We start from the raw sequence: 27,271 nt of genomic DNA, 5'->3' as shown, positions 1-27,271 counted from the left end.
CCTCAAGAATGGAAAATAATCCACCATCAATGTGGATCTAAAAGTTACATGCCTGCAACCAGACAATGCGCTTGATCAAGAGAAGTGGCATTTAAAAATCCGAGCAGCTGACCCTGCGTTAGTGGGACAACGCTAGGAAGAAGAAGATTAATATTTGTGTGGTTTAATTTTGTATGTAAGCTACCCTGAACCTGACTTCGGTTGGGAAGAATGGTGTATACATTTAATAAAATAAATAATAAAACACAAGAGACAATCTCATCTTCCTGCTTCTTTTGCCATCTTTTACCAGCGGGTAAAAAAGTCTTTGTTTCAATTGACATTTTCTCAGTGATCCCTCCTTCTTGCCCATTATTTTAATTGTTTTTATGGGTTTGTGAGCGTATTTTAGCTCTGGTTTTAATCGTGTTGATGATTTACTGTTGATTTTAATAGCATTTAGATGTGATTGTATCATTATTTTTTATTTGTTTGGTGACCCTTGGTCCTCTTTTGATACATGTTCACACCACTGAATGGGATAGCATACAACAAACATCCTGATATTAGGGAGTACAGAGACATGAACTCATCAGTAATGCAAAACAATTCTCAATTCCATCAAGGTGGCTCAATTGGATCCAGCAATTTTCAACATACTTTTAAAACCCTAAAAATACTGTGCTAGTTTGTTAGCAAAAAAAATCTGCAAGTAACCCTACTACCTTTTATTATGACCAACTTAAAGGTTACAAAGTACTGAGAAAGATTTCAAGCTCTCCAGAACTCTTCTTCAGCGTGCATATTCAACAAAATATAAACAAAAGGCAGTAGGAAAAGATGTTTATAATAGTTGTACCCCACCTTCAAAATCAAGGCGGATAACAAAGAAGCAGAAGCTGCAATAATACAAGAAACATCTAATTGTTTTTCATTGTACTTTTTAATTGTGGATTGATTTTAATTTGATGTGCAACAGTTGTGGTTGTTCAGTGCACACATTCGCTCACGATTTTTGAGATGCAACCACTCATACTTGCCCACCATATAATTACCATCTCTGAGTGCAGTCAACACAAGATCAGCAAAAGCACAAAGCATGAAACAATCACAGGATAACCTTAAATTGGCCAGATTTTGACCACAGTGACACAATAACAAGACTAAATAAAGTGCCCCCCAAGTTAGGTGTAGTGTTGCAGGTAAGACAATTAATATGTGGTTTTCCTTATTAAGTACAGCAACTTGGCTGCTTCTCAATTTTTCAGAAGAACAAAGGCATTTGACAGTGAGTTTGATCTGATGTTTATGTTAATGTTTTGGGTAGTCACAGCACATGCAATTAGTATTAAAGATTAGATCACTTGGACAACTCAAATGGTATGTGCGGTTTCCTGCACAAACGTAGAATTTTGATTTGTCTTTTGGATCAGCATACATGCCATCCACTTTCTCTAAGCAAAAATTTTCATCTCCTGGAGAGGCAGTGGTGGGATCAACTGGAGGGGTCACCGGAGGATCAACTGGAGGGGTCACTGGAGGATCAACAGGAGGGGTCACTGGAGGATCAACTTCATTAGGGCAGTTTGGAACAATAGGATCTGAAATACAATAGAGTCAGAATATCTAAAACATCAACATACCAGCTGTTGCATTTTTGATTTTTCACCTAAGCTGCTGTGGCTTGTAAATTGCAAAATCAGAGGATCACAACCTTGCAAACCTTGCAAGTTCTATTTATGCCTCCTTAAAAACTGCCTCAAAATTAAAATGTATAGTTTCCATTTGTAACATGAAGTAGTCAAACAACCTGAAAAATTAATTAAGTATTTTGAAAAAATGAAATGTACCCTGCAACAAGAGACTGGACCAAATGGCATTTCAAACCCATTAAGTGTCCATTATTCACACTTTTGGCTGCTTGAGGACATTGTGAAGGCAGCTGTCCATTTGACCTCCCTACCTTCAACCCCTGCATCTCTATCTGCAGTAATGTCTACAAGACAGGTGAGGCAAAGGCCAGTAATGTAATGAACATATGTACCTCTCAATCAGGTCTTGTAGACAATGCACAAGATAGAAATGGACTAATACTGGCATCAGGTTGAGGAGGTAGGGCCAGAGAGGACTGAGAAAGAGAAGCAATCTGTCTAAAGTACCAAATTAACCTTTATTCAATACAGGAATAAAAACTAATGATCACTTGATGGCCTGCATTTCTAAGCTCTTTTCGGGTGTTCAGTGCACCAAATGGAAACATGGCTACAGTTTTGTGTGAATGGGACAGTATGCATATTTCCCATGAATGTACAACTCCATTACACAAAAACAGAGCCCCAGATTTTTGTGGAAATATCTTTGTGCATACTGAAGCTGCAAATCAATATGTGTGCTGCCCCATTCATCAAAATGAGCTCACATATCGGGCAGACACCCAATCTCATTCCCCACTGCACTTGCATGGATAATGTAATTGAGAAAGAAAAGAAAACTTCTACTCAGACTCTTTCTGTTCTCTAGACCCATTCCCAAATTCATGTCTACCATCAGAAATGGATACCCTCTGAAAGATATCATGTTTCTCTCCAGTGGATCTAGATGAAAACAGAGCTTTTCAGAAAAGAAGTTTGTTAAAAGTTCTGTTCTTCCAGTGCAGTGGTATAGATGGTTCATTTCATGAGAAATGGGAGGAGAGATACAACAAGATGGGCATCAGTAAATCACCTATTTGTAATTAAATTATCCTATACCTATTCTTGTGTTTCCATGCAGATCCTAGAGGAGATGACAAGTCTGAATTATTTAAGGTATAGGTTGTCCACTGCACTCTCTTACCACTTGTTTCGAGCAATCTCTTCAGCTCGCTTATTAAAGGATTTTTTTCTTCATTGCAGAACGTACCAAGGAAGTCATCCAAATCAATAGCCCATATCATGGCACCTCCATATTTTTTCTCTTTCAGATATTTAGCCTATAAAAAAAATATTTTTTAACATCTTCAACTTCCTTGGAATGTAAAAGCATCCTCTTAGAAGGTAAATCATAGAACAGCTACCTCCTAAAAATCATCACCATAAAAACTGGCCATAGTATATGGGCTTCTTAGGACAAAAATTAAAGATGTGGGGAAGGGGGGGTAAAAATTATGAATTCCCTTCATAACAAGAAGTCTTCATAGAATGGCATTTAACAAAATGCTTCCTAATAGCTGAACTACAAGTGAAAATTTAAAGGTAATCCTTAAAAGCAAAAAAAAAAGAGGAAGAAAAAGGTCTTACTTTGTATCTGTAACTGCAAATGTTATCATATGTTACCCAGATGTTTCCACTATAGGCATATGGAACTTTTTGTTCATCCAGCCATTTCACTTGAGTGCCCTTTTCCTTTAGGAAACTGCAGACCTGTCAAAAGAGCAGAGCATTAACACAAAGATCTAGATTTGTTTTGAAACAAATAAGTGATTGTTTTTTGACCAGGCAGCCAGAAGAATCTTCTGGTAGGGCAGTACCCAAATCTCTCAATCCTCCTAATTCAGATTGGTGGTGGAGCTTCTACTTCCTTTTGGAGTTGGAAATAATGGAGAAGGCTCAAGCATTCTATAGTACAACATGAATGATCATCGAGCAGAGTGTAGATTAGGTTCGTTTCTGCATGGTCCAAATATCCTGGATTGAGCAAGGGAAATATCCTGGTTTGGCCAGGAAGTTCACATAGTTCCCAGTCTTAAAGCAGGTTTGTCCCACAATATTTCCCTCATCCTGGGATTTTCAAAAATTGCCAATTTGGCGATTCTTTTTGAAAATCCTGCATTGAAGCCACCATGCAAACACCACGGGAGCAGAACCAGTTTATTTTTCCTGCCCAGCCACCTGATCTCCCCTCCTCACTGCCCCCCTGATCTCCCACCTGATGTCATGTCAGTTTTCAACTTTGCTGACCTGTCGATGGTTGTAGCCCACCCTTCCCAAAACATTCTCCCAAGCACGTTTTCTGCTTATTGTATCGACCAGGTGCCATTTCACCTGGGTTAATCAGGAGCTGAGTCCCAAAATGTCCCCGTTTTCTTTTCTGTATATGTACACTTTGGGCCAAATGTTAGTGGGCATTTCATGGGGGTGGGGTCTCTCATTTTCCACAAAAATATGAGAACATGAGTGAGAATGTGATGTGATGCTGTGCCCCATTGTTTTTTGCTGCCGCTTGCCATGCTGAGGCCTGCGCCGAGCCCTATCAAGAAATTCAAAAGGCAGGGCAGTGACATTCATTCAAACTGCTGCTTAAAAACAATAGCCAATCAGAACACGGGTCAACAAGGATGTCTGCGCATGCATGAATACACTTGCGGTAGAAACACAAAAGATCCAGGCTCGTGCAAAACAAACTGGAGTATTTCCTCCTGGTCTTCACTCAATTGCTTCTCAGAAATGGGCAGCCATGTGAAGGGAGAAACCAGGATAAAATAGACCCGGATTATAAGATACCGATTGTAACCCAGTATAATTGTGCCTAGGAAATGGCCTAGGAGAGGTCAACATTGCTACAAACCTTTCCTATCCTTATAGGAATGTCCCCCATGATGACATCTGTGAATCCCACAGGAACCCCACTACAGTAACTGAATGCAAGAGAAAGATTACTCAGGTCATTATGAGGCCCAAGTCACTCCTGTACTTTACTATAGGCAGATCTGGATTTCTGCCATGAGACAACCATTTGGAAATGAAGCATCTTTCCTATATGCCAGAATAAATTCAGGATTTTGGAGGCTCCAGAAAGTGAGAACCAAAAGAATGGGACATACAAACAAAGGAAAACCACATACTGAATAGACCATTCTGAAGTTTTGTGTGTGTTTGGTATTTGTTTCTTTCAGGTGGGAGCAATAATCTGTATACATTATGGTGGGGAACTTTACCCACTGAACCCACCACAGGCCCTAAGCTTTTCAGCCTAAAGCAGGACCATCTGAAGGCTGGGTGAGACCTTGGTCAGCTTTGCACGCTCCAGTCCTCCAGCAACAACACAAAGAGCAGCTTGGACTTAGATTACCAACATGTTTGCATTTACGCTTAATGTATTTAGATAGCACTTATTTTTATTCTCAGCTGTTCTTGAAGATTTTGTAAGCATCCTAAGGTACAATGTATTGTCAAAGGCTTTCACAGCTGGATTCAACTAATTGTGGTGGGTTTTCCGGACTGTGTGGCTGTGGTCTGGTAGATCTTGTTCCTAACGTTTTTCCTGCATTTGTGGCTGGCATCTTCAGAGGTGTATCACAGAGGGAAGTCTGTTATACCCTGTGTAACATCCTAAGGCACCATTACTAGACCTTTCTACCAATCTAGGGCTGATTTTGAACTTATTTATTTGAAGTACTTTAGGCCCTCCTTTCTTCTGAGTATTTCAGGACCCAAGGTGGGAAGTGTTCACAATAAAAGTTTTTTTTTAATTAATCAGAGTATTTTGGAAAAAAAATATTTAACTGCTAAGTTATTGCCTGTTCAGTTCCATATGTATGAATTACTTTTAAAAAGCAAAATAAGCAAATTGCCTAAATCAAGAACTGAGTAAACACTAAGATAGTGCTGCTTTTGTCCAAAATAATTCACCAGCATTGAATGAAGCCCTTCAAAAGCAAAATATTCAAGGATATTCACCACACTTCTGTTAACCAAAGTACCATTCATTAGATTTTCAGAAAAGTCTTTCTCAGCAGGTCTTTAGAGTAATTTTTCTGTCAGACCATAAAATGTATAATGCTCCCTAATTCCATTTTACACAAAAAAATCTCCATTCTCATGAAAGAAGCTTTCTGTTTGATTTCTGAAATGTTACATGGTAACGGGTCTGCTGACCAGCCTCTGTAAAGTATACCTGTTTCTCCACATACACCCATCTTTTAGCTCAGCTTCTAGGATAGAAGGTGAGAGGAAAGTCCTAAGTATGGCAGCTGATTAAATCAGTGCTGCATTTTAGAGAAGCCAGCTTTTGAGTGTGAGGAAAAACATAAACACACACCTCTGTAGCTTAACACTCATTAGTGTTCCATTCAACTCTGAGTTGTTGCACTTTTTCATATGGTTCAGTGGTGCAACAGTGCTAAGGTACAGGAAGAAACCACCACACTGAAATGAGATAGAACAGCTGATGCCAGAAAAAAAGGATTTTAGCACTATTAACTAAGCCACACAAATTTTAATGCAGGTAATTGTAACATGGATAGGCCCAGGCTAGCCTGATCTCATCAGATCTCAGAAGCTAATCAGTTGTGACTAATATTTGCATGGGAGACCTAGAAGGAATACGAGGGTCATGATGCAGAGGAAGGCATCACCTCTGAACTTCTCTTGCCTTGAAAACCTTATGGGGATGCCTCAAGACAGCTGTGACTTGATGGCAAAAAAATTATAAATGTACCATTATGAATTGGCCTGTTAAAGTATTCAAACCTCAAAGTAAGACAAGTATCCTTCTTCTTCTGTACATGGTCCTGGAGTACCGGGCCCAGAGATTGATGAACAGAGGCCTGTCGTACTACTGCTCCTAAGTCTGAGAGACCGGCCATAGACTGGAAATCCCATCAGAAGTTTCTCAGCTGGGGCACCATGATTCTCCCAATACTCCATAGCACATTTCTGCCAAAACAAAAAGAAATATCTTTCTACAACATATTCTCAGCATCCTGGAAGAACAAGAAAAGGAATTGAAGAGGTGTTTACTCACACAATTGAAACACTCATCTTCACACCAATCAGAACCTGAATTTAAGGGGCTGTTGCATCCTGTGACAGAGTCCCAGTCACCATGGAAGTCATACGTCATCACACTGATGAAATCTAGTAGTCTGACAGCAATTCAGTAAGCAACAGTTATAAACGTTAAGATACTGGCTATAAATCCAATCATTTCATATGTGACTAATGGCTCAGATTATAGATTATAAACTAGAGCTCATTCATGTCAAGCACAAAGCACAAATTTATATTGCTCAAACACTTCTTGCCCCCCACCCCTGCTTCATTCATTTGCAATAGCATACCATGTTTGAAGCAGGAAGTATCTTTCATTAACAATGGTATGTATAGTTTCTGCTTCAGCAAATGGCTGCAGGCATGGAGAATCACTACATAACCATAAAATGTTGGGCGAAAGCAGCAGAGGAAACTGACAAGAGATTTTTAATGGTTGGGCAGGAAAAATAAGATGTCTCCTCAGCTCCAGCATAGCAAGCAGGAGATGACTTGCCGATGACTTCAGGATAAAAGGTCCACATTTTAGCAACTTCAAAAAAAGATGCCTTGAGATTAAATAAGATGTTCTGAAGACATCTTAAGAAAAAAGGTGTGTGGAGTTCCCCCCAGTATGCCTTTTTTTGCGTCCTCAGAACTTCTTATTTGTACTGTGCAGAGTGGACCAGAGATCTCATCAGATCTTGGAAGCTAAGTAGGGTCAGTACTTGAAAGGGACACCACCAAAGAAGACTCTGCAGAGGAAGGTAATGGCAAACCATCTCTGCTTCTTAATTACCTTGAAAGCCCCTTGCTGGGATTGCCATAATTGGTTGTAACTTAATGGCATTTTACACACATACAATTTAATTGGGATTAAACTATGGTTAAGAAAGAAATTAACCTTAGTATATTAAAGAGTTCCTATTTGGATAATTGCACTAAGTAAAAGACTTCAGTTTTGGCATACCAAAGAAAGGAGGGGAAAACAGAGAAAACTCTTGAAACCCACAGTTAACTCGATGAAATCGACCAGTATAGATCTCTTCTCTCTCTTTTCATCCTAGATACATTTTTCTGGAGCAAGAACACTTTAATTCAAAAATTGATAGTATTTCTGCAAACTAAAACTCACATATTCCTCAGCCTCTACAAAGGTGGGGACGAATGTGGTGTATCAACTGTATCCTAAGCCCAATCTTGTTTATTTCTAGCTTCAGAGACAATGGATACCCCATACTTTTACTATGTATGCACCAATTATGCCAGTTGTACCCTAGAATTGCCAGCTCTATGTTGGGAAATACCTGGAGCTCTTGGGAATGGAGCCTTAGGAGGCGGGGTTTGGGGGAGGGGAGGGACTTCAATAGGGTATGATGCCATAGAGTCTACCTTACAAAGCAGCCATTTTGTTCAGGTGAACTGATCTCTGCCATGTGGAAAACAACTGTAATTCCAGGAGATCTCCAACCACCACCTGGAGGTTAGCAGCCCTTGTGTTTTCATAGAACATAATGTGTGAGCACAAGCTAAAAACACAGTCCTAAGCAGAATTATACCCTTTAAAGTACATTAAAGTCAAATGGGGTTAGAAGGGTGTAACATTGCTTAAGATTGCACTGTAATTTTGAGAGTGAATTCTTTCTATGTAGAATGATGCCAGAAATGGAGTCTAAATACAGAACCTTATGTAAGTATGGTGATAAGATCTGGGCAAAAACAATTTAGTTATTTAGGCATTAGTAGTAGTAGAAGAAGAAGAAGAAGAAGAAGAAGAAGAAGAAGAAGAAGAAGAAGAAGAAGAAGAAGAAGAAGAAGAGGAGGAGGAGGAGGAGGAGGAGGAGGAGGAGTTTGGATTTATACCCCCCCCTTTCTCTCCTGCAGGAGACTCAAAGGGGCTGACAATCTCCTTGCCCTTCCCCCCTCACAACAAACACCCTGTGAGGTAGGTGGAGCTGAGAGAGCTCCGAGAAGCTGTGACTGGCCCAAGGTCACCCAGCTGGCGTGTGTGGGAGTGTACAGGCTAATCTGAATTCCCCAGATAAGCCTCCACAGCTCAGGCGGCAGAGCAGAGAATCAAACTCGGTTCCTTCAGATTAGATACACGAGCTCTTAACCTCCTACGCCACTGCTGCTCCTGTGTCTTTGCTTAGGATAAATATATATTCAGGTGTACACTTGTATGTTTCATCCAGTGGAGAAAATAGCTGCTCTAAGGTCATTTGAGGTCAATAAACTAGGGGAGGAGGATTAAACACCTCCCTTCCTTCCTCTGCAGCTAAATTCTAAATTGGAATCACCCAGCAAAATACTGAGGAGACCATTTCACAGATCTCTTTAGAGTCTTATCCGCTTTAGCCCCAAGCCTGTAGTATAGATGTGCCCTTGGTACTTTTTGCAAACATGGATTGTCACGACTGAAACCTGCTTCCTGTAATCCTAAGAGTTATAAATGTCTCAGAGTTTTACTGAGCATGGGAGAGACGCATGTTCAGTATGTGTTGTTGCTGCAAGGCCGGGGTGCATTAGGTCAGCAGTGGTTTGAGGATTTTACTTACTTTCCTATCTCAGCAATTTCATATCCAGCGTCAATAGTTTCCACACCAGCAGATACTGCAGCTGTGATCAGTAGTCGAGATTTCGCAGACTGCACAGACTCCTTTTCGAATTCAGTGAGCATTTCCTTTGGTGTAAAATAAGAATAATGAGTGATGCTTATGAAAAAAAATATTTAGGTTTAATAACATTATTTTGGTTTAATCTAGAAGTGAAAGCTGAAGGGCTAATTCACTGATTAATTGTGAATTAAAATATGGACTTTCCATCACAATTGAAAAAGAGTTGAAAGGTAGCAGTGGAACTGTTGTTAGTAATTGCTGTAACCCTTATTTTCAATCCATTGCTTGATGGACAGCACACACTTAATTGTGTTTTCCCATCATTAGAAAAGTATGTGACTACGCAAATCTAATTTATTTTTAATGAATACTCATTTTAAAAAACGTTTTTTACTCAACTTTTTCTTCTAATTAATGTTTTATTTTACTCATAATATTACAGAAATCATGCAGGTTCCCAATTGTGGTGTACTGCAAAATGTGTTTCAGAACATAGTCTGCAACAGAAGAGCTAGATTCGAGTTCAGTAGCACCTTATAGACCAACAAGGTTTTGGAGGGTATATGTTTTTGAGACTCAAAGTTTCCTTATAGTCTCTGATGAAGGGAGCATCAAAAACTTATGAAGGGAGCTCTCAAAAACTTATATTCAAAAGAGCTACTGGACTTGAACTTAGCCCTGCAAAACAGTGGTGTACCTAGGCAAACTGGAGCCCTCCCCCATGGGCAGCCACCCTCCCCCACCGTGACCAAACAAAAAATTTTTCCACCAGGTCATTTCAAAGTCACCATCACATTATAGAACATGCCCCAACTCACAAATCTGAACACAGCAGAAATATTTTTGAAAACATTTTCAAAATGCTTTCAAAATGTTTTATTACTGCTATAAAAACATTTTATGGTGTTGTATCCAGTCCCCCCCAATTGGGGGAAACAGTATCACTTTCAATGTTTTTTAAACTGGGGACCCCAGATTCTCCCTTTAAGGTGGATTTAAAAGGAGAATCTGGGCTCCCTGGTTTAAACAAGTGATGCTGGAATCCATCCCCAAACAGCATTATTTTCAATGGTGTTTAAACTAGGGAGCCCAGATTCTCCTTTTGAATCCACCTGAAAGGGAGAACCTGGGAGTCCCCAGATTTAAAACTTTAACATTGGAAAGAATGATGCTTGTTTTGGAGTGGGATTATCTCCCACCCTAGAAACAGCATCACTTTCTAATGTTTAAACCTTTAGGAACCTCAGATTCTCCCTTTAGAATCCCATGCAGAAGGGGGGTGGATTTAATAATAGTAATATTAACCTTTTTCTTCTAATAGGCATTGAGAGAGAATAAAAATAAATAAAAGAAACAACAAGCATTGTTAGCCACAGGAAAGGGGTGGGATTTAAAAAAAAAAAAGGAAAATCTGGGGAAATGCCTGCTGTCCAGGGGGTGCCTGCTGTCAGGAATTTGGTGAGAATTATTGAATAGCAGCACCAAAATTTCTGAGTATCTTCATGAGACCCTACTCATGATACCACCCAGGTTGGGTGAAGTTTGGTTCAGGGGGTCCAAAGTTATGGACCCTCAAAGGTGTAGTCCCCATCTCCTATTAGCTCCCATTGGAAACAATGGGGGATGAGGCACTCCCTTTGAGAGTCCATAACTTTGGACTCTTTGAACCAAACCTCACCAAACCTGGGTGATATCATCAGGAGGGGCTCCCGAAGAATCCCTGAAATTTTGGTGCTGCTAGCCTAAAAATTGCGCCCTCTGCAGGCCAAAAACGGAAAAACACTGAAAATATTAAAAATCCCACAGACGAACCTGCAGTTTTTGCGCCCCCCACAAGGCGGCGCCCAGGGCAACTGCCCACTTTGCCCAATGGGAGGAATGCCTCTGCTGCAAAATATGTATCTGTGAAATCAGAACACGTGACAGTGTACAGAAACACAAGCTCTTTTCTACTCCTAGCCGCCCATCTAGGGAAAAGGGCACTTGTGTTGTGATCCCAAATCTCAATCATATTTGCAAATTATTGAAGCAACTGGGTAATCAAGTTGATATAAACCACATTTATGAAGGTTGCATCATCTCCTTAGGAAAAATACTATCTCAGGGGAAGACTAGACTGGTCTGAGTTACGAACTGGACAAAAGGCCTGTTTCAAGGACCTGGCCTCCTCCTTCCCAGACTGCAAGAGCACACCACTCAAATGCCAGTTCCCCAGGCACTGCAGATATGGAAATGACTCTGTGGCCTCCACCATGAGTCCAAACTTCAAAGACTGCTGTTTGTTTGGGGGGGGGGGGGCGGTTAAGCCATTATATTAAATCTATTATTTCTAAGTTACTTTGATGGTAATTTGATTGTACAGCAAATATACAGTTTAAAATAAAATGAGTCCTGTAGATTCCCACCTGAATCAGGAGGGTAAACCGGTGCTTATCCTCAGGGGGACTGCCCCTTGAGCCTGGGTATTCAAAGTCCAGGTCGATGCCATCAAAGCCAAATTCACGGAGGTATGCAATCACCGAATCAATGAAGATCTTGCGATTAGCTCCTGTGGATACCATGGTGGTGAACCTGTGGAAAACCCGGCCTTTAAATCTGATTTTTCCTCTTGTTAGTGTTTATGACAGCCTTTAGGGTACAATCCAGGAAAACTACTTTTTTAATCTCACTTATTTCAGTAGCTGAGCTAAGATGCACACTTACCTGAGAGCAGACACCACCAAACAGGGGGACTTACGTCTGCATAGCTATGCATTGGATTGCTTTGAAAAGCACATGTTATTATATAAATATGAAACAAAAAATTCCAATATATTAATAAATTGCTCTTTTGAGATATGCACTTGCTTTCCCCCATGCCTTTCAGCCTCTCTGAAATACTGGCTTCTGGGGCAAAGAAGTGATAATTTCCCTTCAGAATACTGTTATACTAATTATCCATAAGTTATAATTAGAAGAGTTTAGAAGAGAAGAGTTTGGATTTATACCCCCCCCTCCCTTTCTCTCCTGTAAGGAGACTCAAAGGGGCTTACAATCTCCTTTCCCTTCCCCACCCCCACAACGAACAGCCTGTGAGGTGGGTGGGGCTGAGAGAGCTCCAAAAAGCTGTGACTAGCCCAAGGTCACCCAGCTGGCGTGTGTCAGAGTGCAAGGACTAATCTAGTTCCCCAGATAAGCCTCAGCTCAAGTGGCAGAGTGGGGAATCAAACCCGGTTCTCCAGATTAGAGTGCACCTGCTCTTAACCACTCCCCCACAGGTAATTTGTATGTATGTATGTGTGTGTGTGTGTGTGTGTGTGTGTGTGTGTGTGTGTGTGTGTGTGTGTGTGTGTGTGTGTGTGTGTGTGTGTATGACCTTTTTTTTATATCAAGATTAACCTACCGTTTCACACTTCTCAACAAACTGATCTGGCTCCTGGATTGCTTTCCAGTCATTCCTTTGATAGTTTTAATATTTTGTTTTAATGTTAACTAGAACTGGGCTACATGTTAACAGAAGTATTCTTACCATGAATGACATCTACATGAAATATACAGAAAGAGTCTCACCTATCAGTGCCAAAGTTCCATCCTCCAATAGCCAGCAGGGTAATCAGGTCTGGATTGCTGTGAGAAAAAGAAATACTTAATAGAACAAACAATAAAATCACTTTGTTCCTCCTAAACTTTTATTTTAATGCTGAAGAAAAATGAAGAGAATATATTTGACATTGCTCCTACAGAATTAGACTACTGCTCCATCTCGCTTAATATTGTCTTTGCTGTCTGGCAGTCCTCTCCAGGACCTCAGATAAGGAAGGTCTTTCCTAGATCAGTGGTGGCAAACTTTTGGCACGGGTGCCAGAGGTGGCACTCAGAGCCCTCTCTGTGGGCACGTGCACACAGAGTGCATCATGTGGGAGGGAAAGCACTGTTAAACCCCACTGATTTTCATTGGAAGAACTAAAGCACGATCCTTTACCTGAGAGTAAGCTCAGTTCCTGGCAATGGGGCTTGCTTCTGAGTAAGCCCTCCTAGGGTCGTGATTCACCCGTTCGAAGAGTTGCACAGTTGCTTCAAAGCAAAGCCACTGACTACCACCAAGCTTACTCCCGAGTAATGCATGCCTTGGAGCCAACTGTTTTTTCTAAACTGAAACCTCAGTATTCAGGTTAAATTGCCGTGTTGGCACTTTGCGATAAATAAGTGGGTTTTGGGTTGCAATTTAGGCACTTGGTCTCGAAAAGGTTCGCCATCACTGAACTAGATTTCCTATCTATGTTTCTTCAATTGGCAAGGATTGAAACTGGGCCCTTCTACAAGGACAGTACTGCTCTCACCACTGAGCAGAGACCTGCCACTAAGGAGCTGTCTTTTTGAAATGAAAGCTGTGAGGCATTCCAGCACTTGTGATCACTTTAGGGTTGAATCCAGGAAAAACATCAGTGGTTGATATGCCCAGGAACCAGCACCATGTGAAGTGCAGTACTGAAGATCAAAGATATAACCTCAGGAGAAATTCCTAAATGCTTGTTTTGCATCTGAGATCTGACAAGATCAGGCAAGCCTGAGACTATCCAGGTCAGGGCATGTGGTACATTACAGGCTGGCATTAACCCTGCTTCACCCCAAAGTACCACTGCATAAAGCAATTCCATGAAATTTTTTTAAAACTAGAGATCAAAATACTTGATAGAGCTATTGTTTTCAATCCTGATATTCCAAAACTAATGGAAAATTCATAGGGCTGATCAGCTAGCATTTATGTTTTAAAAATCTGTCATCTATGCATACAAGCACATTGTATTCTCAAAGAGCTTTTTATGCATGAGACTGAAAGAGCATTTTGGACATATGTAATTTGAACTCAAAACTCATATTGACTGGAAATATACCAGAAAGATTTCCACAAAGGCAGTGCTTTCCTGTGAAAGCCACACATTGTTACTGTAATTGCCAATGCAATACAGTGGCAATAGGGCCCTCACCAGAGGTGGGATCCAACCAGTTCTCACCACTTCTCTAGAAGTGGTTACTATTTTTTTCTGAGTGCCGAGATGGGGCTACTAAAGCAACCTCCCTGCCCAATAGGGACTGGAGGTGCGTGTGTGCGGCGGCGCCACTGTTTGAATCCCACCACCATCGGAACCTGTTATTAAAATTTTTGGATCCCACCACTGGCCCTCACCTTACACCACCATGGCATTTTTTTAGGATACTTCTCCCAGTAATTGACATAGCAGTATTTCATTGCATCAGTAGATCATCTCCCCACACGGGTGGCAGAGAAGTCAATGCAGGAACTGTAGAAGTGAAAATAGCTGCCATGTAGGCAGGACCAGGAGAAGTGAGATTTTCCTCTCCATGTGGCAGCCATCCAAGATTTTCTGCAATCTTTCCCAAAAAAATATCACAACTAAACCAGTTTGGAAAAGATCTCAGGAAAGATAAAGAAAACCCAGTAGGTGCATGAATGCACCGCAATGCTGTTTGGAAGCAGAAAAAAAACTTTGTTTGCCAACATCATATAACCCAGGGCAAACAACCTGCATGGAAAATGAATTTGTTTTAAAAGTGGCTCTCTTCTACTCCTTTTAACAGCCTTCACAGTAATCAAAAATGGGTTCTAAGTCACCAGCATTGTTATGCGTGAAAACCTTGTTTTGTCATTGTTAAAGGTGATCTATTCCTTAGATTTAAAAAAATCATTTCCTAGCCCTTCATTTTAACTGTAAAGAAGCACATGCTATATCAGAAAACTGCAAAGAAGACATAGAGATTTTATCATTGTATAGGTCTGACCTCTTTTTCAGTGCTTGGAACTGAGGGAAGAGCTCACTTTCATCATTGTCTTCATAAGGAGCTATCTTGTTGTCTTTCATAGTAGCAAAGGCATAAATCAAGTGGGTACAAAGATCTGGGTCAATATTTGTGGGCAAGTACTGAGTAGGAGGTGGTCTATATTGAGACCAGTTTGTGAAGTAGCACACAAGTTTATATGCAGAGCCTGGAAGGAAGACAGAAAATCATAGTTAAGCTGGTGGAAGAAATCATTCCTCTAGCAGGGGCAGATGCCACTAGAAAAGGTATTGTCTCAACGGAGAATTAAACCATTACTGAGAATCCTCTTAAGCAGGACAGAAACAAACCCCAGAGAAGGCACCCACATTCTGGTCACATGCTTAGACTGAAGATTTCTACCTTCATTTCCAGTCGGACTGAGGGAGGAACAGAGAGTGCAAGTCTGCCAATTAAACAGGCTTCTACCTGCCCTGAACAAACTGAAACAACTGAACTGAACCTTTGTATTTCTTCTCATAGTGACCCATGCAAATTGTTCTCACATGCTCTCCCTTCAGCTGTAATAAAGTAAAAGGAAAGAGTTCTTAAATAATGTCTTGCTTTAGATTGTTTCCCTTTTCAAATGTACTGTTTGCTTGTTTTTCATGTTGGGGTATTTCCTGCCTTCTGTTTTCATTATCTCCCTTAATTGTTTTATCATGTAATTGGAACACGCTGTCATGTTAGACAAAAGCGACTGCATATAGTACTTATAAGGACTTAAAAGCCTCCACAGTCTGAGAATAGTCAACCACTCCTCTGGATTGAGCTGGCTCTCTTTCCACACCACTCAGTCACACAGAACAAGGCAGTGAAGGGGCTCACTTTTGCCCTACCAAATGTTCAAGCATGGCATAGGCAGAGTTCCAGAGAGTCACCAAACAGGCAGCGCTCTGGCATGCCTGTCAGTGCATGTTTCTCATACAGCAGATGGGTGTCCTTTACGCCGCATGAGACGTGATCCGTGAGATACCAGCATTTCTGGAAGAGATGCTAGAAGGCACAAGCTGCAGCATCCAGCCTCAGATTCTCTGCAGAACCCAGACCCAAAGCATTCTTAACCCTGAGGTGAAGAAGTTGGGCCACACAGCAAATGTTTTTCAGGCCCAATGCTGTTGCTACTACCCTGATGTTTGACCCACCATTGGTCACCATGAAGCTCATGGTAATGTCCCTGCCGTGCCTACCCAGTCTGCTATCTGTTGATGGTGACAGAGCCTCGTGATGGCTATCCTAGTGATGCCTAGTGCTGGTCTATCCAACCGCACCAAAATGTCATTGGGTTGCCACCAGTGGGCTGTCAGTGAGAGGTACTCATGATGTGCCTGAAGATGATCCAGATGTTGGTTATGAAGTGTTCAGTTCTCCTATAAACATGGGACAACTGTGCCTTCATGTGGTCCCTGGCAGCCCTGTAGAACAAGAGCGTTTCTGCTCATCATGGTGCAAGAAGGTGACATTTACCAGGGACAGACATCTTGGACCAGTCTGTGAAAGCCGATTATCTTCTACAGTTCTGAAGGGCTGCCTGTCAGTAATGGTTTTCTCACCAATTATGTGAGTGACCCTTTCCTCTGCCATCTGTTTCACCCCTCTTGGTTCCCTAGTGCTGCCCTTGCCAAGCACCTCCATCAGAAATGCTTACTATCCCTTGCCTGCAAGAAACTGTGCACAGCATGCAGAAAGGAGAGCGTGAGATGAGACTGCTGTTATCTCACCTGTTGGCTGGCTAGAGGCCATTTGGCCACCTCCTCAGCCTCTGTCTCCCCCAAAGAAGCACTACCTGGTGGTGCTTCATCAGATGGTTTTGGACTCTGAAAGTCAAGAGATTATGAATGCCTTTTCCTCAACTGATCTAGGCCCTACACAGCTGTGCAAATTGTGGATCCTTTATCACTTAGAAGTACTTCCAGTCCAAGGATGTGAGGGGGCACCCATGCTTACCAGCAGCTGTGAACACCCCCAGAACCACCTCTGAGGAGACAAACTATGACTAGTGAGCACAGGAATAACTGGCCTGAGGGGGAAGACCCCTTCCATGTCTTCCTCTTGCAAACTTCTGGCCTTTCTACCTATCTCCCCTCAGAAGCCTTCTGGTCTCTGGAGGAACCAAAGCTCCAGCAAGCTCTCCTATTTGTCCCTTCCAGGTTCCTCTTCCCCTATGTCCTGCTGTCCTAGAACCCAGTCAAAGGGCAGGAAAAGAGTGACAGAAGATGGGTCCTTCCAGAGCAATCCAGCAAGTGGGGGGGGGCTACATTTGTCAGCCCAGCTAAACCTACCTGGAAGCCCAGCAGAGCACCAGCCAAAGTAAATTTAAAGGGGCATATTTAAAAGTTAAAGCCCAACCAAACAGTTTCGTGAGTGGGCTTTAATTTTTTAAAAATCCCCCCTATGCCCTTACATGAGTTGTGAGAAAGCTGTTTTTGGTGGGATTTTTGGCTTTTCAGATTTCAGGTTTTTGGCTTCATCCAGATTGCTGGCTTTTGGGGGAGGGAGGGTTTGTCATATTCGAATGCTCACACCTACTCCACACTTCAGCAACTTCCAGTGCATTCATTAATTGTTATTGAATAAGTTTACATAAATGAAGAGCAAGGAGGGAAGAGATTTCACAATATGCTTGAGTGTGCTCTGACACACTTACAGTGCAATCCTAAGAGTATTTTACTGGAAGTAAGCACCACTGAATAGACTTCAACAGGATATAATGATTCTTTGTCCCCCCAACTGACAAATTGAAAATGGACAAGGAACTAGGCTCAAAATTCCTCTCCCTTCCTCACAACGCTTTTCTTCTCAGGACATATTTCCTTCTTTTCTCCTTAACTATGTTAATGCAGGTCAGCAGCAGCAATGCCAATGACTACTAGCATTCAGAGCTGCCAGGAACCATAATGGGCCCCTGGACAAAGTTTTCCTGGCCCACATACCCCTGATACATTTAAAGAATAGCTAAGGAACTGCAACATCAAGATGAGTGAGGAAGGAAAAAAATCAACTTTGATGAGATTTACTTTGTCTATATCATTCCCTCTCAGCATGGCACATGCAAGGAGGTTTCCGCCGCCATGCAAAACTCCTCCATAGCAGAAATAGGGCCAGTTTTCCCAACTTGCTGCTCTGGCCCGTCCCATCAATGGACTGGCACTGAGAAGTGCCCCCTGTCATGCCCCCACAGACCCTTTAAGATTTAGTTTCAAATGTTAGTATGCGGGTTTCAGCTAGTGTTTCAGTATAGTATTCCAGTGGGAGGAACCGAATTCTAGTTCCCTGGTCCCTTTAAGAAGCCCTAGGGCTGGTGTTCTATGGCAGTTATTACCCAGCAACCCGTCTGGTTTTGGCAGTTAGGTGCCAACGGAAGCTGGGTGACAGCAACAAGTTAGACAGTCCAAAGATGTTATAGACTTCCTCAGTATTTAAGCAAACAGTCAAAGATATGGCTATAGGATCTCACAGTATAGATGTTATAGTCTCACAGTGTTTACAATAAATCTCCAGATCTCCAGAAGTTTCCCTGCAACAAAGTAATCCTTTTATTTAGTTAGGACCCGAGGAGTCAGGGTCTGTCAACATTGTTACAATTAAAGCTTTGGGCTATTGAACTGTTAACTGAATCAGTGAGTTCTTACATTCTGCTTTGGCCGGGTGCAGGGCACCTAAATAACCACCTGGGGAGCAGAACACCCCCCCCCCAGTGGAAAAAAATCAGAGGGAGAAATGTTTTTTATAAAGTAGGGAGAAATATTGGGCAGAAAAGTGACATGTGCAGACACCGTGAACAGGAGGGCGGTGATTCTTTCGCACATGCAATGATTTTAGATAGAGTGGGTGGAGGACGGTGATCCCGTCGCACACACAAGGATTTTAGATGGGGGGGCCAAAGGCGCCAATTCTCAGCACCTGATTTGTGTTCAGAGATGTAAAACTGAAAGTGAGTGCGGGGAATGGGGCAAGATTCAGTCAATCCAAACGCAAAAAATGGAGGCTGCCCATGCATGCGTGAAAGAGACTGTGAAAGAGCTCACAGTGCTTATGGGAAAGCCTCGGGCTTGTGGGGAACCATTCGGGGCTTCCCTGACTCAAGCAAAGGAAAGAGCCAGGCAGCACTGGGGAACTACAAGCAGGGTGAGAAGCCCCGCAGCAGGTATGCTCCCTGTCTAAGCCACGGAGCATTTAGAAAGTGCAAAATCAACCTATATGACCTCTCAGGAGAGCAGCTGGATCTCTGTCCAGACTCCTATTTTCTCAGCATCTGAAGCTATGAAGTCAGATTCAAATCCAGGGTTAATCCACCCACTCTATCTAAAATCATTGCATGTGCGAAAGGGCCCTTCATCTCCATGGTGATGGTTAGAATTCAACTCTGCTGTGCATCAATAAAGCAGAACGGGGAATGCTTATGAATAGCCAGTTAACTTATAATCAAAGATTGATATACTGACGTATAAATAAAGTTGAGTTTAGGCCTGTAGCTTACTTCTACACTGCAGGATAAATTATTTAATTAAAAGTTTAAAAATCGCCAATATTTTACCTATCACCACAGGCACAAAGAAAATCAACAAGAAGATACTCACCCAGTTGCAACTGCAGCAAAATGGCCAAAGCTAAAAGAAAATAAACAAAAAAGGATTAACCACAGGGAGAAAATAACTTGAAACGTTTCAGAGCCTTAAAGTTGTAGGGATCTGCCAGTCATGTCTAATTTCCAATTTAGTAGTGCCACATGTTGCTAAGTGGATGGGCAGAGAAATATTTGGAACACATTAGGGAATTCAAACTGAAAGACAAGAGTTGGCTCACATTAAGCATCACTGAGGTGCAGTTGCCTTCTTTGAGTACCTGATGCAGGACTAATGGCTGTGTTACCTGATGAAAGAGTAGACTCATAAATACAGATATTGCAAAGACTGTCTATGTCTCCCTTGCTCTCTCATCCAAAGAAGACTAAAGTAGTCTTGCCACTGGACTTCTTGTCATCAGGGAAGTGATAAGCAACACCTTCTGATTCCAAATGTAGTAATTAAATATGACTAGATTATGGATGAAAACTTCAGTCACTGGATCTGCCTATAAAGGTAATATTATTGATAGCTTTCAGCATATTACCGCAGCCTTTTTAAAAGAAAAAAAGATATAGCATCTTCAGGAGGAAAGTTATGTTTACTATAGTAACTGATTTCCAGAAAAATGTTAAGATGACCTTCTGCAGTTAGGATTTCACGTTTATGCACCCGGAACAGCTCAGCACCCAAAATTACTAACCTATCCACAGCAATACCTTCCCCATCTTTTCCCTTTCAAGTAAAGTGCAGATTAGGAGATGGGTGTTACTTTATTATATGAATTGGTGCAGAAAACCTGCGCATATCACTGTTCGGAACCCTTTGGCGCTGCAAAAAAAGTGGTGCCACATAACCAGCAGAGCATTACATATAGATCCAGCCAAACCAGAATCAAATAATTAAAATTGCACATTAAATGACACAACATTTAACAAATAACCTTGTGATCCTTCCTTTGACATTCATAGCTGGATTAGCCTTGATCTGTGAGAAATATTGACCAGAGTCGAGCAAACATTTTATCAAATCAGACTCCTGAAATGTTCCAGCTGCACATGGTGTCAAGCCAGCCTTCCAAAAGCCTGACAGATTAAGCTTTAGCTAGTAAGCCAAGGCTATCTATATTTGTCTCACTAGCCTCCCCGTCATTTTAATACTTGGCACATCAAGTTCTCAGGACAGATGGATTCTTTTGTAGTGAAATACAGTTCAGCTTTATTTCGCGCGTGGTAGGTTGTATTTACACGAACAATGCCAAAAGAACTTCTGGATAATTAGGAATAAAGTTGGGCCGTTATTCAAAGAAATGAAGTATTTATTCGTGAACACACCGGGCAGTCTGGAGGAATATGCCTGCTGTTCCTGGTTCCATGTCACCCACTCGCACGAACGCTCCTTGCACTGTATGTAGCAGCGTCGGTTGCTCACAACCATGAGCCTGGACAAAGGGAGGTTCAATTTTAGCGTAGGAATGTTGGCTTAGGTCTGGTGAGAACAAGAAATTATGTTGACCGAGAACCAGTCTCAAGAAGGGCGTGCATGGGCAAGGGTAGATTTACCAGAAAAATTGAAATTGTTGCAATAATAACAACAAGAGCAGGTATGGCAGGGAATTCAACAAATTACCAATATAAACCAAGCAATGACACCATTTTCTGTGGATAGGGGATTCTTCTCTCTGAAGCGGGAGGAACAAATCTATGCTTTGAAACAGGTCTATCAGAAGGAATGACACACGTACCGGGTGGAGTTACAGCTCACCACCTCACTGTGGAGGAACATGAGGTGAAGGCAAGTTTGAGGAGCTGTAAAGATCAGGGAGGCGCAACGGTCCGGATTGTTACGGGTGAATTGATGAGAATCACGCTAACCAACTGGCTGGTGTTTTTTTACTGGGATCTTTTAATCAGTCTTTTCATCCCGATTCACCGTTTCATCTTGTTTGGCCACCATTGATTTCCACTGCCGAGAGAATTTTACCGCTGACAATGCTTCGGGATTATGAGCAAATTGGCGCTCACTATCCTTCATAAGTGTTTTAAACTGGTCCTGGAAGCATAAACGATTATGCAGTACGTTTGATAAGCATCCAGTTAAGCATATCCGGACTAATAGATCTCTGAGGCGCCATTGCCATTAGCCTCCACTGGCTGGCGTCCTGAACAGCAGAGGGTATGTCGCGAATGCTCTTCCACGGACAGTTCCGCATTCAATAATCACCACAAAGACTGGTGACAAAACTTGTGGATCTTGGACTCCTCACATTCAATCTGTTTGTGGATTAGGGACTTCTTGTCTGGGGCGTTTAAGAGGATTTAAGGCTGGAAATCCGGGTTTCCCTCAGTTCTTACTCTAAATATAGAACGCCACAGGGCTAATGTTGAGCCTTTACTGTTCACCCTTTATACATGATTGTACTCCTGTCATCTTGAAAAGTAACACCGATATCAAATTTGCTGATGACACAAGGTGGTTTAGGGGCTCATCTCTGGGAAGGGGGGATAGTGCTATCACGGAATGGTGATTCAGCTGTCTCTTAGCGTTACGAGAGAAAATATATAGTTAACACTAACAAGAGAACAAAGAACTTCATGAGTGGACTATAGAGAGATAGCTCCAGAAATTCCAGCCCTTGTTTTCTCAAGTGGAGATCAAAGTTTTGGGCTGGCTGGTTTTAGAATTACCAGGGCGTTATGATTAAAGAAAGGATTCCCGACCTAGGTACAGAACTGCTTTGGGGTGGTTGAAAGGCCCGGCAGGAACTGCAGGACTTTCAAAGGAAGGCAGCAGCTTCAGATGGAAAACTTCTGGTGTCCTTTTATTACTGCAGGGAATGACTACTAACTTCCACTGCATCTGTGTATGGTTCTCCGTTGCTGATGGCGTCAGAAACTCCAAAGGGGTGGTCAATACTGCACAAAAGTTATCGGCTGCCCTCTCCTCCTTGGAAGAAATCTATAATGCCGAAGTCTAAATAAAGCCCAAATATTCTAAAGGGACCGTCATTCGGCACTCTCTTTTTTAGGCGCTTCTTCATCCAGGCAGTACGGGGCCTCAGGGCAGGTTCAAGGCTTGAGAGACAGCTTCTCTGGGGAGCTGGCTATGCTAAACTCCGCTGCTTCATATTGATGTATTTGGGGCTATGTAGGGATGGGTGGAGGATGATGATGCTTGTGAGTCTGAGGTATGGAAGAGTCTGAGAGTTGTATGAATGCAGTATTGCATCGAGATGCTGCTGTAAATTCGTTGTCGTGCACAATGACAATAAAATGCTTATGCTTATGCTTATGCTTATGCTTATGCTTCTGAACCCAGATCTGGAGTGAGTATACCACTGCTGTTCTTGAGTTCCATATCACCCAATTGCACAGACACTCCTTGCACTGTATGTATAAGCGCGTTTATCCTCGATTTACTCACAACCATAAACCCTGGATGACAAAGGGAGGTTCAGCGACTTTTGCATGAGACAGGAATATTGGCTTTTCAGATCTGGTGATGAGGCACAAGAAAAGCATGTTGACCGAGAAGCCAGTCTCAAGAGAGGCATGCATGGACAAGCCAAGATGAGTTGGTACCAGAGAAAAATTCGAAGCATTATTTTAATAATAACAACATGAGGCAGGTATGGCAGGGAATTCAACAAATTACCAACCATAAACCAAACAATGACACCATTTTCTGTGGATAGGGGATTTCTTCTAGCTTTTTTGAAGCGGGAGGAGCTAAATCCAATTCTTTTTGCCCGCTGAAACAGGTCTATCAGAAGGAGATGACACACAGCCACCAGGTGGAGTTACAGGTGCCCACACCTTCACTGTGGAGGAACATGAGGTGAAGGCAAGTTTTGAGGAGTTGTGAAGATCCAAGGGAAGGCTGCAACGGACCGGATGGTATTCCGGTCGGGTGAATTAAAGAGAATCACGCTGTCTAACTATTGGTAAGTTTTTTTACTGGGATCTTTAACTCCATCTTTTCATCCCAGTCCACCATTCCATCTTTGTTTGAAAGCTTCACCATTGATTTCCACCACCGGTCAAGAGAATTTTACTGCTGACAATGCTTCAGGATTATAGACCAAAGTGGCACTCACCCCATCCATCATGAAGCGTTTTGAAAACTGGTCCATAGGAAGCATATTAGTTCTTGTATTCTCCAGATAACATTTTGATAAACATCCAGTTCGCGATATCCGGACTAATAGATCTTTGAGTGACGCCATTGCCATTAGCCTTACACAGCTCTTGACGATCTGGAAACAGCAGAGGAATTATGGCGATGAATGCTCTTCCAAGTGACTTAGTTCCAAGATTTAATACAATCTCACCACAAAGACTGGTGTGACAAAACTTGTGGATCTTGGACTCCTCACATTCAATCTGTTTGTAGGATTAGGGACCCTTGTCCGACGCGTCCCAGAGGGTTTAAGGACTGGGAAACCTGGTTTCCCTCAGTTCTTACTCTAAATATGGGAACGCCTAACAGGGCTGTGTGTTGAGCCCCTTTCACTGTTCACCCTTTATACATGGGCGATTGTACTCCTGTTCATCTTGAATAGTAACAATCTTCATTATCAAATTTGCATGATGACAATAACGCGGTTTAGGGGCCTCATCTTCTGGGAAGGGGGGATGAGTGCTGCCCCATCGAAATGAAGTGGACCTGGACCTGTCTCATAGTGGTGCGAGGGAAAATATAATCCTGGTTCTTAACACTCAACAAAGAGAACAAAGGGACTTCATGAGTGGACTATAGAAGCCGAATTAGCTCCAGAAATTCCAGCCCTTGGACTATAAAATCGGAGATCAAGGTTTTGAGCTGGGTGGGCTATTTTAGAATTCCCTGGGCTTAAGGATTAAAGAAAGGATTCCCGACCTGGGGAGTACAGAACTACCTACAGGAGTTAAGAAAGGCCCAGCAAAGACTGTGTACTTTTCTGAGACTTTCAAAGGAAGCAAACAACTTCAGATGGAAAACTTCTGGTCCCTTTTACCGGGCTGGTGTTACTATAGAGAGTGACTCCTACAACTTCCACTGCATTCCAGTGTGTATGGTTCTCCAGTTGCACAGGGCGTACGCATAGGAAGGCGCCTCCAAAGGGGTGATCAATACCGTACATGTGCTGATTATCGGCTGCCATCTCCTCCTTGGAAGAAATCTATAATGCCCAAGTCTAAATAAAGCTCCAAAATATTCTAAAGGGACCCGCCTCATCCAGCACACTCTCTTTTTAAACCGCTACTTCATCTGGCAGACGCAGTACAGGGCCCTCAGAACCAGGGACAAAGAGGCTTGAGGAGACAGCTTCTACCTGGGGAGCTGTGGCTATGCTAAACTCCGCTGCTTCATATTGATGTATTTGGGGCTATGTAGGGATGGGTGGAGGATGATGATGTATGAGTCTGAAATTGCATGAGTCTGAAATTGTATGAGTCTGAAATTGTGTGCATCGAGGAATGCTGCTGTAAATTTCGTTGTGCGTGCACAATGACAATAAAATGCTTATGCTTATGCTTATGCTTATGCTTATGCTTCAAGTTTTGTTTCTGACACTGAATTGAACAGGTTACAATGTTAATAAAATGGCATATAATTTTTAAAATCCCTAAAAAATTAACAAAATTTTCAACATGGGTGACCATTGCCAAAAAATAAAACCCTAAACTGCTCCACCTTCCAAAGCGTGTGGGTTCTTAACAAAGTAGAAGTCTCCCTAATAATTTCAGAAAGGCTGTTCCCTAGAACAGGAGAAGCTTCTGAAAAAGCCTAGCCTCTAACAGTGACTGTCCTAGCTAGAATACTTGAGGGCATAACCAATAGATGTTTGTCCAAGGAGCAAAGCTGTTGCACAAGATGATACTGGAAATGGTTATCCCAAATACTTGAATCTGCAAATATATGTATATGAACTTTATAAAGAACTTTATACATCATTCACTTCTTCTAGTAAATGAAGGGGAAATGTCCTTTATATTTGATTCAGACTGATAGGAAAGTGATTGTAGCTTTGAAAAACATGCATTAATTTAAATATGATGTGACACATTTGCAATATGCTCCTGTAGTTAATTCTTGTATCATTAGTTAATTCATTAATTAGTTAGTATCATTACTTAATTAGTCAGTTCCTGTATCATCAGTTAATTCCTGGATGCATTAAAAGCTGTAACTAGAAGGAGACTTTAAATCATCTTTGGCCCTTTCCCCACTTACCTTAAGCCCCGTGCTACTCTCCTCAAGTAGCATGGGGTCCCCCGGCACTCCCCACTACAGGGGCAGCGACAACGCAGCCGCCCCAACGCTATGGCTCTCGCACCCCCTCAGCGCGCGGCATCCCTGGCACTCCTCGAAACGGCGCCTTTTGATGACCCCTCGCAGAGCACGGGGTCGTGGGGATGCCTGGGCGCGCGCCAGAGATGCCGCGCACTGTGAGTAGCCCGCAGCAAAGGGCAGCAAAGGTAAGTGGGGAAACACAATAGGTGAGACATTTGTGCCAACAGGTTTCTTTTGCTCCCATTATGGTAGGAGTCAATGCAATCCATAGCAAAGTTACTTCAGTCTAAGTCACATTGTTTAAGAGGATTTAGAGTGGAGTGACTTTCCATAGGATTGCATTGTTAATACACCTTAGTGTATTAGTGTAGTGTAGGAAGTTGTAGTGTAGGAAGGTTGAACTGCAACTGTAAATCAAAAGTTCCAGCACAGCTATCATCATATCACAAACCTTGAACAAATATATTTTAAACTGCCTCTTAATTTTTCTCATCAGAAACTTGACACTCTTGCTGATATTCTGTTTTACATGCATGTAGATGAAAGGCTAAAGCAAACTTTGGGTGGCACATGTGGATTCAGCTTTACAAGCACAAGGTTTCATTACTATGTTAGAAATATCTTCTAGATATTGTTTTTCATTCCACATACTTGAACTGGTTTTAAAAAATGATCCTTCTTCATGGGGAGCCTGACAACTATAATGATATACTAGGTTCTGACTCTGAGTCTATAAATATCCACAGTATCACGCTCAGAGGATCCTCACACCCAATATGTAAAGCAAATATATGAGATTACCAGTCATTAACTATTCTAATTTTGGTAGGGTCTTTCTCCTTCATCAGCTTTCCTTGTCTGTTTCAGTGCTGCCCTTTTATCTTGCAGAGAACTTATTATGCTGTGTGATGCATGTACGACTCCTTTGGACCTTTGCGCTGGGCAATTCAGCTCTAAACGTCTTCCCCTAGTGTTGCCTCCTGGCATTAGGATTCAGAGATTTACTGTCTCTGGACATGAAAGTTTTCTTTAGTTGCCATAGCTATTAGCCACTAATAATCAGGACCCTCTCCTGCCTCCCCGCCCCCCTGTTCAGGGAAAAGCACTTCTGTTTTAGCAAAAGTCTTTATTCAGAAACAGCAGTTCAGGTAAAATAGACCACCAGACATTTATTGACAGAACTAGAAAATCCCCGCCAAAACTCCTCTACAAATATTGAAAGCAAATGACTAACCACCTCACTTCAAACTACACCCCCCTTTTACAAGAGAAACCCGATTCTTTCTCT

At 42.1% G+C, this 27,271-nt stretch overlaps 1 protein-coding gene across 1 annotated transcript; it reads right to left on the bottom strand.

The window, feature by feature from the left end:
* Positions 1–1,138: 1,138 nt before the first annotated feature.
* On the bottom strand, positions 1,139–20,435 carry LOC125433189 (acidic mammalian chitinase-like). Its single transcript, XM_048497626.1, has 11 exons — positions 20,411–20,435; positions 19,723–19,752; positions 15,107–15,311; positions 12,875–12,931; positions 11,731–11,896; positions 9,266–9,390; positions 6,703–6,823; positions 6,429–6,614; positions 3,258–3,380; positions 2,815–2,950; positions 1,139–1,580 (listed from the first exon to the last, which is right to left on the bottom strand). The coding sequence occupies exons 1-11, from the start codon at positions 20,433–20,435 to the stop codon at positions 1,291–1,293; spliced, it is 1,464 nt and encodes a 487-aa protein (XP_048353583.1). The 3' UTR covers positions 1,139–1,290.
* Positions 20,436–27,271: the final 6,836 nt, after the last annotated feature.

Source organism: Sphaerodactylus townsendi, linkage group LG05 (genome assembly GCF_021028975.2).
Source record: "Sphaerodactylus townsendi isolate TG3544 linkage group LG05, MPM_Stown_v2.3, whole genome shotgun sequence".
In the NCBI taxonomy this organism is placed as follows: Eukaryota; Metazoa; Chordata; class Lepidosauria; order Squamata; family Sphaerodactylidae; genus Sphaerodactylus; species Sphaerodactylus townsendi.
Note: the sequence above shows the minus strand (reverse complement) of the source record. Positions and strands in the feature narration are given on the sequence as shown.